The sequence below is a fragment of the Natrix helvetica genome (assembly GCF_964273705.1).
Source record: "Natrix helvetica genome assembly, chromosome: 4".
Taxonomy (NCBI): Eukaryota; Metazoa; Chordata; class Lepidosauria; order Squamata; family Natricidae; genus Natrix; species Natrix helvetica.
In genome coordinates, this window is record NC_138550.1 from 2491764 (window position 1) to 2504540 (window position 12777).

General features: G+C 48.6%; 2 protein-coding genes across 4 annotated transcripts in view; one reads left to right on the forward strand and one right to left on the reverse strand.

The window, feature by feature from the left end:
- RAB6A (RAB6A, member RAS oncogene family) overlaps window positions 1-2762 on the forward strand; it is a 54516-nt gene extending 51754 nt beyond the window's left edge. For both annotated transcript variants that reach the window (XM_081952903.1, XM_081952902.1), the window contains exon 8: window positions 491-2762. In XM_081952903.1, coding sequence (XP_081809029.1) covers window positions 491-555 — 65 coding nt within the window. In that variant the 3' untranslated portion in view covers window positions 556-2762. The remainder of the gene's footprint in view (window positions 1-490) is intronic.
- A 1992-nt stretch (window positions 2763-4754) lies between these two features.
- PLEKHB1 (pleckstrin homology domain containing B1) overlaps window positions 4755-12777 on the reverse strand; it is a 36713-nt gene continuing 28690 nt past the window's right edge. For both annotated transcript variants that reach the window (XM_081952908.1, XM_081952909.1), the window contains exons 5-7: window positions 12655-12694; window positions 7862-7964; window positions 4755-6434 (exon numbers count right to left, since the gene is read on the reverse strand). In XM_081952908.1, the coding sequence (XP_081809034.1) occupies window positions 6298-6434; window positions 7862-7964; window positions 12655-12694 (280 nt within the window). In that variant the 3' untranslated portion in view covers window positions 4755-6297. The remainder of the gene's footprint in view (window positions 6435-7861; window positions 7965-12654; window positions 12695-12777) is intronic.

Sequence of the window (12777 nt, forward strand, 5' to 3'; positions counted from 1 at the left end):
GTCCAAGGCAAAAAATTCCTCAAAGTTCCAGTTTATTAAAGAGAGCCATGTTGGCACATCTGGGAAAACCCAAATCTGAAAGCTTCCAGGTTTTCCCCACCCGGTTGAAAGTTCATGATCTTGCATCCCCACACCCACAAGTCCCATCCCATGGCCCAATCTCCCACTGCCACGCTGGCAGCTTCCACCCATCCAGTTCCGGTCAGGTGCAGAGACAAAGGATGACCTTGGCTTTCTAAGAAGAATGTTGTTATGGCTACCTATCGTCTAACTCCGTACAATCCCCCCTCCCATTTCCCCACCATAGAAAAGGCATAGTAGAAGAATAGAAAGTGTGGCAGGCCAAAGATCCAAAAGCAAAGATGGCTGCAGGCCTGACACCCTCGGCTGCCAATTCCACATCCCTTCCCGTGTGCCATTCATAAAATTGGAGTGGGGAGGGTGTGTGTGTGTGTGTGTGTTTCCATTTGCCTTAACTTCTCTTCCCCAGTGATCGACATCAAACTTGAAAAGCCTCAAGAGCAGCCAGTCAGTGAAGGAGGCTGCTCCTGCTAATAGTGTGTGGGGTTTTCCCCCCCCTTCCTTCCTCAAACCATCACTCGCTTCTCCTGCCCCCCTCCCTCCCTTCCTCCCTCCCTCCCCTGGGACCCCTCCACAGCCGTGTGACGATTGCCTTGCCTCCTCCTTCCCTCCCTCCTCCACCACTTCCCCCCCCAGCACGGACCCTCCTCATCGCTGCCTGTCTCGTGAAGATGATCTGTTTAGCTTCACAAGCACAAAAGAAAACAAAACCAAGAAAGTCGGTGTCTCCATTGCATAGAGAAGGAAAAAGGGTTGCCAGAGCCCAAACCACCCCGCCCATATGCCAGTAGTTCTAGAAAGTTGAGAACAACTTTTGTTAAGGTCTGTTCCTTATTTCCTTTTTCTTTTACAAAGAAAATTAAAACATTGCACTTGTCAAACGGATGGAAAGTGGGTGGGAGATAAGGATGGCGCCTGTTTTTTGCCGGCAAGGGACGCGTCGCAGGGTAGAAGACGCCATCGCAGGCCGCGTAGAGCGTAAGCAGAAGAGCAAAAAAGCCTAAGAGAGCCTGCACTGCCTTTTCAGTCCAACTTTTTGCTTTTGGGAAAAGCAAAAACTCAACGCTGGCTTGTTAGGCGCTGCTTTCAATTGCGTTGTTCACGCCTTTCTTTTGTAGTGCGAACAAACCGCCTTCTGGCATCGGCTGGCAAGCTGATTTTTTTCCCCCCTTTAACGGGGACGGTTCCAGAATCTTACGTGTGACCCCCCCACACCAAAGGGCTTTAAAAAACCTCTCTTGGTTCCTGGGAGAAGCCCCCCAATGAAAGTGGCTCGCAGTGCAGTCCCTGGTTGGTTTTTGCATTTTCTGTTTTCAGATCGGGCCCTTGGGGGGGGAGGGGGGGGCTTTGAAAACAGGTTCGGCCTGTTTTAAGAGAAACGATTGAAGCGAAATCCGTTTTGAAAATGGGAGGCGTGTACACTACGACCAAGTTCTCCGTAAAGTGAGGAAGGAGGACCAGGACAAATGAGGCTGTTGGGCAGCTCAACGCTCAACTGGAGGCAGGGAGAGTTATAAAAGTCCCTTTTAAAAGGATGATTAAAGGGAGGGGGGTTTGCATAAGATGGAAACAAAGTTAATTATGCAGACTGTTGCCTTTACTTTCAGAATTATTATTGTTTTTCTTTTTTACATTCGGTCTCGAGTCTATGTATGTACTACATAATTCAGTTAAGTAACTGTTTAGTATTATGTTTAACTTAACTACCATTAACGGCGATTTCCTTCAATATTTATTTTCTCTGCTTTAAATTTGTTTAGCATTTAAGGCTTTCTTTTTCTTTCTTTCTCTTTCTTTCTCTGTCTGTCTGTCTCTCTCTCTCTCTCTATTGGTTAATCCATTTAAAGCTTTGGGAATGTTGCAAGATTCGGCGATTTATTTCGGAAACAGACATGCATTCTGTCTCATGTACACTCACACACACACACCAACACACCAACACACACACACGCTACAGAAGTGCACTCTTAATAGTACTAGTCATTGTGAAGTTGCTACGTAAGTTAACACAATTGTAAATACATTGTTTGCCAGGAGAGTTTGTGGAGCGGAGAGAAATGGGGGGCGATGTGGGAAAAGCTTTTTTTTTTCTTTCTCACAAGGGCTGTTTTTTTTTTAGTTTTTTTTTTTTGAAGGCAGCCCAGTTTGGTTCAGACACTTTGAACCAACGCAAAGTGTCTCCCCCCCCCACACACACACACACCTCCTTTTGCATTGTGGAGTCAGAATGGCAAATCCATCACTTTGACTTGAGTTTCTAGTAACTTTGCATAATCTCATGTTAAAAGGGCAGATTGACATAACAAATGCTTTTCATGCAATATTGAAGAGGTGATTTTTTTAATTTTATTTTTTTTTCCTTTCAAAGTAGCATGTCTAGAAATAAATGTTTAAACTATGGCAACCGACGGCAAACTTAAATCCTGAAAAGAAACTCAAAAGAGACTGGGCTGCTCTTTTCTTCTTCTTCTTCTTCTTCTTCTTCTTCCTTGTATCGTTGTTATTCTACGTGTGCGGAAACTTAAAACAAAGAATCCCATCTCGCTGCTTTTGAATAACTGAGTTTTCTGTGGTTTGGGTTCTTCGAGCAATTAAATGTGTACACGGGTTGGATTTTTTAAAACATGCACAGAATTTTTTGCTTCCAATAAAGTATCTAATCAAAACACTACGAGAAAAAAGGTTTCTCCCTCTGGTTTCTTTTGCTTCCCTGTTCCCCATCTCTGGCCTCGGCAGCTCTGGCTTGTTTTGAACTCAGGGCCAGAGCTGAGCATCCCATCAATTCTTTGGTCTCCAGACGGGAAGGAAGCATGCAACCCCCAAGTAGGACAGAGTTTCCCAACCGTTCCAACTGGCTAGACTTCAATTCCCACAGTTCCCCAGCCAGCGTACATGAGTGATCTGCTTAACCACTACAGTGGTTCATTTAAACACCAAAAAATTGTAAAATTGGATCCGATTTTACAGCCCCCTCCAAGCGGTTTACAGAGTCAGCCTCTTGCCCCCAACAATCTGACCCACCTCGGAAGGACGGAAGGCTGAGTCAACCTTAAGCCAGTGAGATTTGAACTGCTGAACTGCAGCTAGCAGTCAGCTGAAGTAGCCTGCAGTACTGCACTTTAACCACTGCGCCACCTCGGCTCTATGTCTCTCTATGACCTCAACGATGGAAATTCCATCCTTAATTGTGATTGTTGAGGACTACTTGTACAGCTGCTTCACAAAAACAGGCACAGTGAATTGAACTAGATTTGCAGCTACTCAGATTGTTGGCTGAGCAGGCAGAAAAACAGCCAGGGAAGTGATTGAAGCCTGCAAAACAGACCCTGACTTACCACCAGTTTTTTCGATTACTTAGATGGAGACAAGCAAACAACAGCCACCGACTTGATAGCCAGACATCAACACTCCACTCTAACCAACTTAAAAGCTACACAACCACACACCATATGAGCACCACACCCAACAACCCAATCCAAAGCACACCATGGGCTAGAGAGAAGTTTCCCCAAGGATGGGCTCCAGCATGAGTCCGAAAGCTCGGAAGACGAAACCTCTCGTCCCGGTGACCGACCCAGATCGGATCCTGCAACCTCATCCTGGGACATATAGATTCGCCTTCCGTCGTGAACTAGATTTGGCTTGTTCCTTTTTTCTTGTATGGTACCGTCCTTGTTTTACTCTTTCCTAATTCTTTCCCACGTTTTGCATAGCCGTGCCTTTTGTGATCAGGAACAGTGAGGAGTGCGCGCACATGTGCATTATCTACCATTTGTAAGTGACAGTTTCAAAACTGGATATATATTTCTTTTACATTACTTGAGAAACCACAGTAGTTAAATAGCAGACCTGTTGATTGAATGAAGCAACTTCGTGGAAGCATCAAAAGGCCAAATGCTGTTATTTAGTCTCTTCGTTACGTGCAGGAGGAAATAATTGGAAAATAAACCCAGCTCTTACCTTACTCACACGCAAACAACAATCCTGGTGCATTGTTTTCAGGTAAGCTTTCCTACTCCCCTAATTAAATGCAGATGAGCTTTAAATACATTTGCGGAGGGGGGGGACACAGCAGAGGCTGAAGTCTAATTAAAACAGCCGTTTGAATTGAGGTGCCTGCATCCCCTTACAATATTTATTTACCCTCTGAGTAAAAGTGGATGTTCAACAGGTGCTGTTTGGTAGCTGACTGGCACCGGATCGAACCAAACACAAGATTGCAGTGTGATGATGTGGAAAAACACAACGGCCACTGTGTTGAAGAGCAATGGGTTTTTTTTAATCCTTAAATACTTTTTCTTCCAAAATATACATTATTATTATTATTATTAGTGCTTTAAGCGTTAGATGGAATCAAGCCGCAAACTAACAACTGGGACATGGCCGCGTAGCACGCAGAGAGAAGCAAAGCGAGGTGTGTTTGTGCTGCGGCTAAAGGGGGAGGCCTGGCTGGCCCACTTCCCACGTTTCTTGGGAAGCCCCCAACCCACCTGACGAGGCAGACCCTGCCCGCAAGGATGGGATACCCTCAGGAGAGCCATCGCTGGGTAAAAAAACCCTCATCCATCGAAAACCAAGCTGTTCCCTCGAAATCCAAAACGATTAAATTTCATAGGCAACTCTCATTCCGTGATGTGCCTGGATGTGTGCAGGAAATGCTCCCTCTGAACATCATTTTGTTGCAAGATCCAATTTTGCCTCTTTTTGTGACTTTTTTCTCCTAAAAAAACCTGGTCATTGCTGTCAGGAAAGCGATCGGTTAATCTGGAAACCAGGGTTACCCTTGCAACCAAGAAAGATCTGGCAAGTATTTACTGGGGTAATTCACAGCCGTTGTTGCTGCTAGCAATTGTGATTGGGAGGGGGGGTTTGGCCCAGAAATCCCTTGCTGACCTGGCAGTGTTTCAGTCATTTAGTTGTGCCAACCCCGCAACGGGTCTGTGAGAAGGCGGCATTTGCACGCCTTCCAAGGATGAAGCAGCAACTGGGCTCCATTGGCATCTTTGTGGCAGACACGGAAATAACCCTGGAAAAATTGGAGCAAGGTGCAAAAACGGTCCTGTCTACTTTGAATTTGTTAAGATTGCAATCCAGATTTTTCCTTCCAGCAACCTACTGCATGCAGTACTCCTTCCTCTTATTTTTACCCACCACACCCCTACGAGGTAGGCCAGGCTGAGCACAACAAGCCCCAAGTCACTGAGTGAACATCCGTGGACTCGAACCCAGTTCTTCCCAACTTTCAGACAGGAAATGGTCCAAGGCACCCTTTGCTACAAAATAACACAGTGCATATTCACACCCCTCATTCCTTAACCTCGAACCTAGCTCTGGATAGCCAAGGACAGGAAGACGCAGCTATAACATCGCTGGATGCCTTTGCCCAGGGCAGCGGAGATGTTTCACCTGGCGTTTCCCACTGTTCGCATGCCCACTTAACCTGCGCATGGCTAAACGTCACATCCTGATTCACCCGACAAAGGCCACATCTTGAGTCTCAACCGCCAACCAGCCAGCTTCACTTTGGCCTGGTGCATAACGATAGAGAAGAAGCGGACCGCAAGGGTCTGTGCGAAAGACTTTGGGAGACTCGGTAGAGAGATAAGAGACCGCATAACCCTCGGCTGCATTAAGTGGTGGGACAAGAGGCTCAGGAAAGGCTTCTCAGCCTAACTCCTCAGCATCAGATCCTGTTAATAATGACATAAGAAACACTAATGATCTGATGGTCCTTTTGAAAATTCCTTTCTTAGCGAGCACCTAGAAGCCAAGAGGAACATAGGTGCCGAATTTCAAGTTTGTAGGCTTTACGGTTCGGGAGATTTTGTGATGATCTATAAGCGGTATTTCGCTTTTATATATATAGAGAGAAGATATCCCTACATAACCCTCTAAGTTCCCCATGGAAATAGATTTAGGGCAGGGTCTTCGGTCTCCTGGTCTGCCCCAGGGAGCCTAAATGACCCAGGGAGGGCCTAGCGGTGCAGCATGGGAACTATTGGCCACGGTTACTGTTAACACAGCGTGTGCTTAAAAACCTTCCCAAGGATCTTGCAAAATTCCCGGGAATTTATGTGCCAAGAAGTGACCCGTCCTCTTTGGTTCTCCCTGTTTGCTTTCGAAATAGGGGAGTGGGAGGCCTTGCCAGGAAAAGGGCGGGGGGTGGGGGAGTCAGCCAAGCTGGTCTGGCCGGTCTATGAAAAAAGCATCAGAGGGTCAGAACCAACAAGGCATCCACATGAAGGAGCCCAGGGCGGCCCCCGTGGCCGCTCCAGCAAGGAGCCCCAGGGCCATCTGATCTCCGGAAACACGGTAGGGGTCTTCGCGGATGATGACGTGGGTCATTCCGGGGGCTGCGAGGGAGAAAAGGAAGAGAAAGACCATCAGGGACAAAAAGCCTAGCCGCACCTGGAGAAGTTTTTAACTTGAAACGCATGACTCTTCCAAAATTGTACAGGTAGTCCTCGACTTAGCGGCCACAATTGAGCCGAACCTTTCTCTTGCTAAGTGAGGGGACAGTTAAGTTTTGTCCCCATTTTGCAACCTTTCTAGCTGCAGTCGTTAAGTGAATTACTGCAGTTGTTAAGTTAGTCACACGGTTGTTAAGTGAATCTGGTGCTTCACTTTTTTTGTCAGAAGGTCGCAAAAGGGGATCACGTGACCCCGGGACGCTGCGACCGTCATAAATACGAGTCAGTTGCCAAGCGTCTGAATTTGGATCAGATTGTGATGATATTGTGGGACCATCCTCACCCCACGGGGATGCTGTAACGATGGTAAGTGCGGAAAACAGTTATAAGTCATTTTTACGACTTTGAACGGTTGCTAAGCGAACCTATTACTACCTGTAATAGACTTTTTAAAAATCTCCTTTCGTTGCATCTGTGGCAATACCCAATGTGGCCACCAGATGTCCTTTCAGCCTTCAAGATGTGTAGAAGCCCAAAGATATGGCGGAGTTTAGAGAAATTGGAATTTAATATAGGCTCTCAGCTGAACTGCGGAGTGAGCTCCCGTGACTTGTCCCAGCTTCTGCCAACTTAGCAATTCGAAAGCACGTAAAAAATGCAAGTATAAAAACAGGAACCACCTTTGGTGGGAAGGAAACAGTGTTCCATGCGCCTTCGGCATTTAGTCATGCCGGCCACACGACCACGGAGACGTCTTCGGACAGCGCTGGCTCTTCGGCTTTGAAACTGAGATGAGCACCGCCCCCTAGAGTTGGGAACGACTAGCATAGATGTGCAAGGGGAAACTTTATTACCTTTATCAGCTGAAGAAGGGAACAATTGGTTTAGGGAGCTGGGCAAAACACAGTTTCTTTGGTCCTACCCTCTGAAATAATACAATAATACAATAGTAGAGTTGGAAGGGACCTTGGAGGTCTTCTAGTCCAACCCCCTGCCTAGGCAGGAAACCCTATACAGTTTCATGGTATTGGGTTTCCTGCCGGAGCAGGGGGTTGGACTAGAAGACCTCCAAGGTCCCTTCCAACTCTGTTTTTCTGTTTGGAGGGCCTGCAGGGCCAATGAAGGCTGCTAAGGGCACCAGGCCAGAAAGCAGGAGTTCTCATGCTGGAGTGATTCACTTAGCAGCCGCAACAAGAAAGGTCGTAAAATAGGGCAAAACTCGCTTTAATGCCTGTCTCGCTTAGCAACAGAAATGTTGGGCTCAATTGTGGCCATAAGTCGAGGAATGCCTGTAATTGGATCCCTTCTTTAAAGATTATCTGGGAGATGGCACTAGAGAGGGGCAAATGGAGAAGAGCTGCCAGACCTACCAACGTACGAGGTGCCGTGGTAATCCGAGCTGACGTACATCGCCTGGTACGAGTCCAGGGGTACCGTTTGGTAGTAGTCGTCGTAAGGGTCATAGAGGTGAACCTGGAACACAGAAACGCACCTGAGATCCAAGCACAGGATCACAGAATGGGGAGGGACCTTAGAGGACATCAAGCCCAACCCTTCGCCCCTCATGCGGAAAGACTCCCTATGACGCCATCCCCGCCATCTGCCTGGCAGTTCTCCAAGGTAAATCAAATTTGCAAACCAAAGACACAGCATGACTTTTGTTATAAGGTTACGGATATAGAAATTGGAAGGTCTGAATGCGCGTCCTGCCTGCCTCCCTTCCTTTCTCTTCATAAGACCGAGGGAGAATTAAGCTTGGGATTCTTAATTCTTAAATTATATTGAAGGAGGAGAAGGAGAAGGGGAAGGATGAAGAGGAGAGGAAGGAGGAGGAGGAGAAGGAGAAGGAGAAGAAGAAGAAGAAGAAGAAGAAGAAGAAGAAGAAGAAGAAGAAGAAGAAGAAGAAGAAGAAGAAGAAGAAACAACTGTGGGGTCCTTGTTGCCTTCTGAGCTGGATTTTCTTGTAGACATCTCATTGTCTGATTAGGTTACACCATCAGTGTTGGGAGGGAGTGGGTTTCCAGGGAGGATGAGGAGGACTGTGGGGTATTTGGTGTTCTCTGAACTTGGTGATTGTCTTGCAGAGATTTTATTACCCGACTAGGTCACATCATCAGGGCTAGGAGGGGGAAGGAGAAGAGGAGGAGGAGAAGGAGGAAGATTATGGGGTCCTTGGTAATCTCTGAGCTTGGTTGTTTTCTTGCAGACATTTCATGACCCAGCTAGGCAACACCATCAATTCAGTTTGCTTGCTCTCTGTTTACCCCACTCTCTTGTAGCACTGATGCTGTTCCCTAATTGGGTAATGAAACGCCCACAAGAAAAGAAGCGGAGACCACCAAGGGCCCCTCATAAATAAAAACTCTGTGCTGGCTTTCCTGGCTGTGGGGAGGGCTGAGAGCCAACTGAGGAGATGACAAGGATGGTCGTATCCACGAAACAATGAGCTGTCTTTTGCTCTGGAGGCTTCCATTGTTGCAAGGGAGACACACCAATGTTTGCAGTTTGTCCCAAGACGGCACTCTGAGTGATACCAACCAATCAATCAATCAATCAATCAGAATAGATCTGGAAGGGGCCTTGGAGGTCTTCTTGCCCAATCCCCTGCTCAAACAGGAAACCCTATACCAGTTCAGACAAGTGGTTGTCCAACCTCTTCTTAAAGACTTCCAGTGTTAAGAGAATTCACAGCTTCTGGAGGCAAGTTGTTCCACTGGTTAATTGTCCTCACTGTCAGGAAATTTCTCCTCAGTTCTAAGTTGCTTCTCTCCTTGATTAGTTTCCACCCATTGCTTCTTGTTCTACCCTCAGGTGCTTTGGAGGATAGCTTGACTCCCACTTCTTTGGGGCAGCCCCTGAGATATCGGAAGACTGCTATCATGTCACCCCTGGTCCTCCTCTTCATTAAACTAGACATGCCCAATAACAGAATGCCAGAGTTGGAAGGGACCTCAGAGATCATCTAGTCCAACCTCCTGCTCAAACAGGAAACCCCACACCATTCTAGATAAATGGCTGCCCAGTCTCTTCTTAAAAGCCTCCAATGTTGGAGCACCCACAACGTCTGGTGGCAAGCAGTTCCACTGGTTAATTGTCCTTACTGTCAGGAAATTTCTCCTTAGCTCCAGGTTGCTTCTCTCCTTGATTAGTTTCCACCCATTGCTTCTTGTCCTGCCTTCGGGGGCTTTGGAGAATAGTTTGACTCCTTCTTCTTTGGGGCAACCCCTGAGATATTAGAAGACTGCTATCCTGTCACCCCCGGCCCCTTGTTAGGCAGGAACAGTGCCAAGCCCACGTGCCCCTTGGACGTCCGCCAGAAATGATGGAGAGAGGAACAGGAAACGGACAACCTCCGAACCCCGCAGGGACTCATGGCTGGCCCCCCAGTTTTTGTTTTTCTTTTCACTCCAACGCCTGCGGCTCTTGAATCGATCAGGCCCACAAGGCGTTCCTGCAACTGCCCCAAGAATTGCACTTATCGATTGGCAATCGGACGAGGCCGAAAAGTGGAAAGTGACTGGGCGAAATTCCCAGGCTGGGCAGGGAAATTGGAGAGGCGAATTACGTCCACACGCCTTAAAAGTTGCTCCGACTGAGGAATGCTGAGCTGTTTAACCTTGAGGTTTCCTGGCCACCTGCCTTCCCTTGGATGCTCTCCCGGTTTCTCAATCTGGGGTGCCACTTTGGGAGCATCTCCTGGCCTCCCATGCAGGCCTTAAACTGGCCCAGACCTGCCTAGTTGGCGCACTAGAACTAGCAAATTAATTCGGTCCATCTGAAAATGACATTCAGCAAAAACCCATTCCTTTCTAGCCCTGATGATGTTCCCTAGTTGGTTCATGAAATGTCTGCAAGAAAGCAGCCAAGCTCAGAGAGCAACAGGGACCCCACATTCCTCCTCCTCCTCCTCCTCCTCCTCCTCCTCCTCCTCCTCCTCCTCCTCCTCCTCCTCCTCCTCCTCCTCCTCCTCCTCCTCCTCCTCCTCCTCCTCCTCCTCCTCTCCACAAACCCCACTTCTTTTTAGCCCTGATGATGTGACCTAGTTGGGCCATGAAATATCTGCAACAAAACAACCAAACTCAAACAGCAACAAGGAGTCCACAGTCATCGCCCTCACCAGCCTCCTCCTCCTCCTCCTCCTCCTCCTCCTCCTCCTCCTCCTCCTCCTCCTCCTCCTCCTCCTCCTCCTCCTCTCCACAAACCCCACTTCTTTTTAGCCCTGATGATGTGACCTAGTTGGGCCATGAAATATCTGCAACAAAACAACCAAACTCAAACAGCAACAAGGAGTCCACAGTCATTGCCCTCACCAGCCGCCGCCTCCTCCTCCTCCTCCTCCTCCTCCTCCTCCTCCTCCTCCTCCTCCTCCTCCTCCTCCTCTCCACAAACCCCACTTCTTTTTAGCCCTGATGATGTGACCTAGTTGGGCCATGAAATATCTGCAACAAAACAACCAAACTCAAACAGCAACAAGGAGTCCACAGTCATCGCCCTCACCAGCCTCCTCCTCCTCCTCCTCCTCCTCCTCCTCCTCCTCCTCCTCCTCCTCCTCCTCTCCACAAACCCCACTTCTTTTTAGCCCTGATGATGTGACCTAGTTGGGCCATGAAATATCTGCAACAAAACAACCAAACTCAAACAGCAACAAGGAGTCCACAGTCATCGCCCTCACCAGCCGCCTCCTCCTCCTCCTCCTCCTCCTCCTCCTCCTCCTCCTCCTCCTCCTCCTCCTCCTCCTCCTCCTCCTCCTCCTCCTCTCCACAAACCCCACTTCTTTTTAGCCCTGATGATGTGACCTAGTTGGGCCATGAAATATCTGCAACAAAACAACCAAACTCAAACAGCAACAAGGAGTCCACAGTCATTGCCCTCACCAGCCTCCTCCTCCTCCTCCTCCTCCTCCTCCTCCTCCTCCTCCTCCTCCTCCTCCTCCTCCTCCTCCTCCTCCTCCTCCTCCTCCTCCTCCTCCTCCTCCTCTCCACAAACCCCACTTCTTTTTAGCCCTGATGATGTGACCTAGTTGGGCCATGAAATATCTGCAACAAAACAACCAAACTCAAACAGCAACAAGGAGTCCACAGTCATCGCCCTCACCAGCCTCCTCCTCCTCCTCCTCCTCCTCCTCCTCCTCCTCCTCCTCCTCCTCCTCTCCACAAACCCCACTTCTTTTTAGCCCTGATGATGTGACCTAGTTGGGCCATGAAATATCTGCAACAAAACAACCAAACTCAAACAGCAACAAGGAGTCCACAGTCATCGCCCTCACCAGCCGCCTCCTCCTCCTCCTCCTCCTCCTCCTCCTCCTCCTCCTCCTCCTCCTCCTCCTCCTCCTCCTCCTCCTCCTCCTCTCCACAAACCCCACTTCTTTTTAGCCCTGATGATGTGACCTAGTTGGGCCATGAAATATCTGCAACAAAACAACCAAACTCAAACAGCAACAAGGAGTCCACAGTCATCGCCCTCACCAGCCTCCTCCTCCTCCTCCTCCTCCTCCTCCTCCTCCTCCTCCTCCTCCTCCTCTCCACAAACCCCACTTCTTTTTAGCCCTGATGATGTGACCTAGTTGGGCCATGAAATATCTGCAACAAAACAACCAAACTCAAACAGCAACAAGGAGTCCACAGTCATCGCCCTCACCAGCCGCCTCCTCCTCCTCCTCCTCCTCCTCCTCCTCCTCCTCCTCCTCCTCCTCCTCCTCCTCCTCCTCCTCCTCCTCCTCTCCACAAACCCCACTTCTTTTTAGCCCTGATGATGTGACCTAGTTGGGCCATGAAATATCTGCAACAAAACAACCAAACTCAAACAGCAACAAGGAGTCCACAGTCATCGCCCTCACCAGCCTCCTCCTCCTCCTCCTCCTCCTCCTCCTCCTCTCAACAAACCCCACTTCTTTTTAGCCCTGATGACGTGACCTTGTTGGGTCAGGAAACGTTGCAAGAAAACAACCCAAAATAGCACCAAGCATCACACACTCCTCTTCCACTCCACAAACCCCACTGCCTTCTAGCCCTGATGATGTTCCTTAGCTGGGTCATAAAAGGTCTGCAAGAAAGCAAGCAAGCTCAGAGAGTGCCCAGGAGACCCCACAGTTCAAGCCTGAGCTACTAATATTCCCTTCTATCACAGCCTTCAATAACGTCCAAAGGCCACGGAGGGGACTCACCTGGGTTGCTTTCGCTTCCAAAATGGCCATCTTCCAGGCTCTGTGGACAAAAACAGAAAAATCAAGTACGGCCACTTGTCTTCCGCCGAAGGGAAAGGGATGGATTTTAAACCCCCTCCCTAT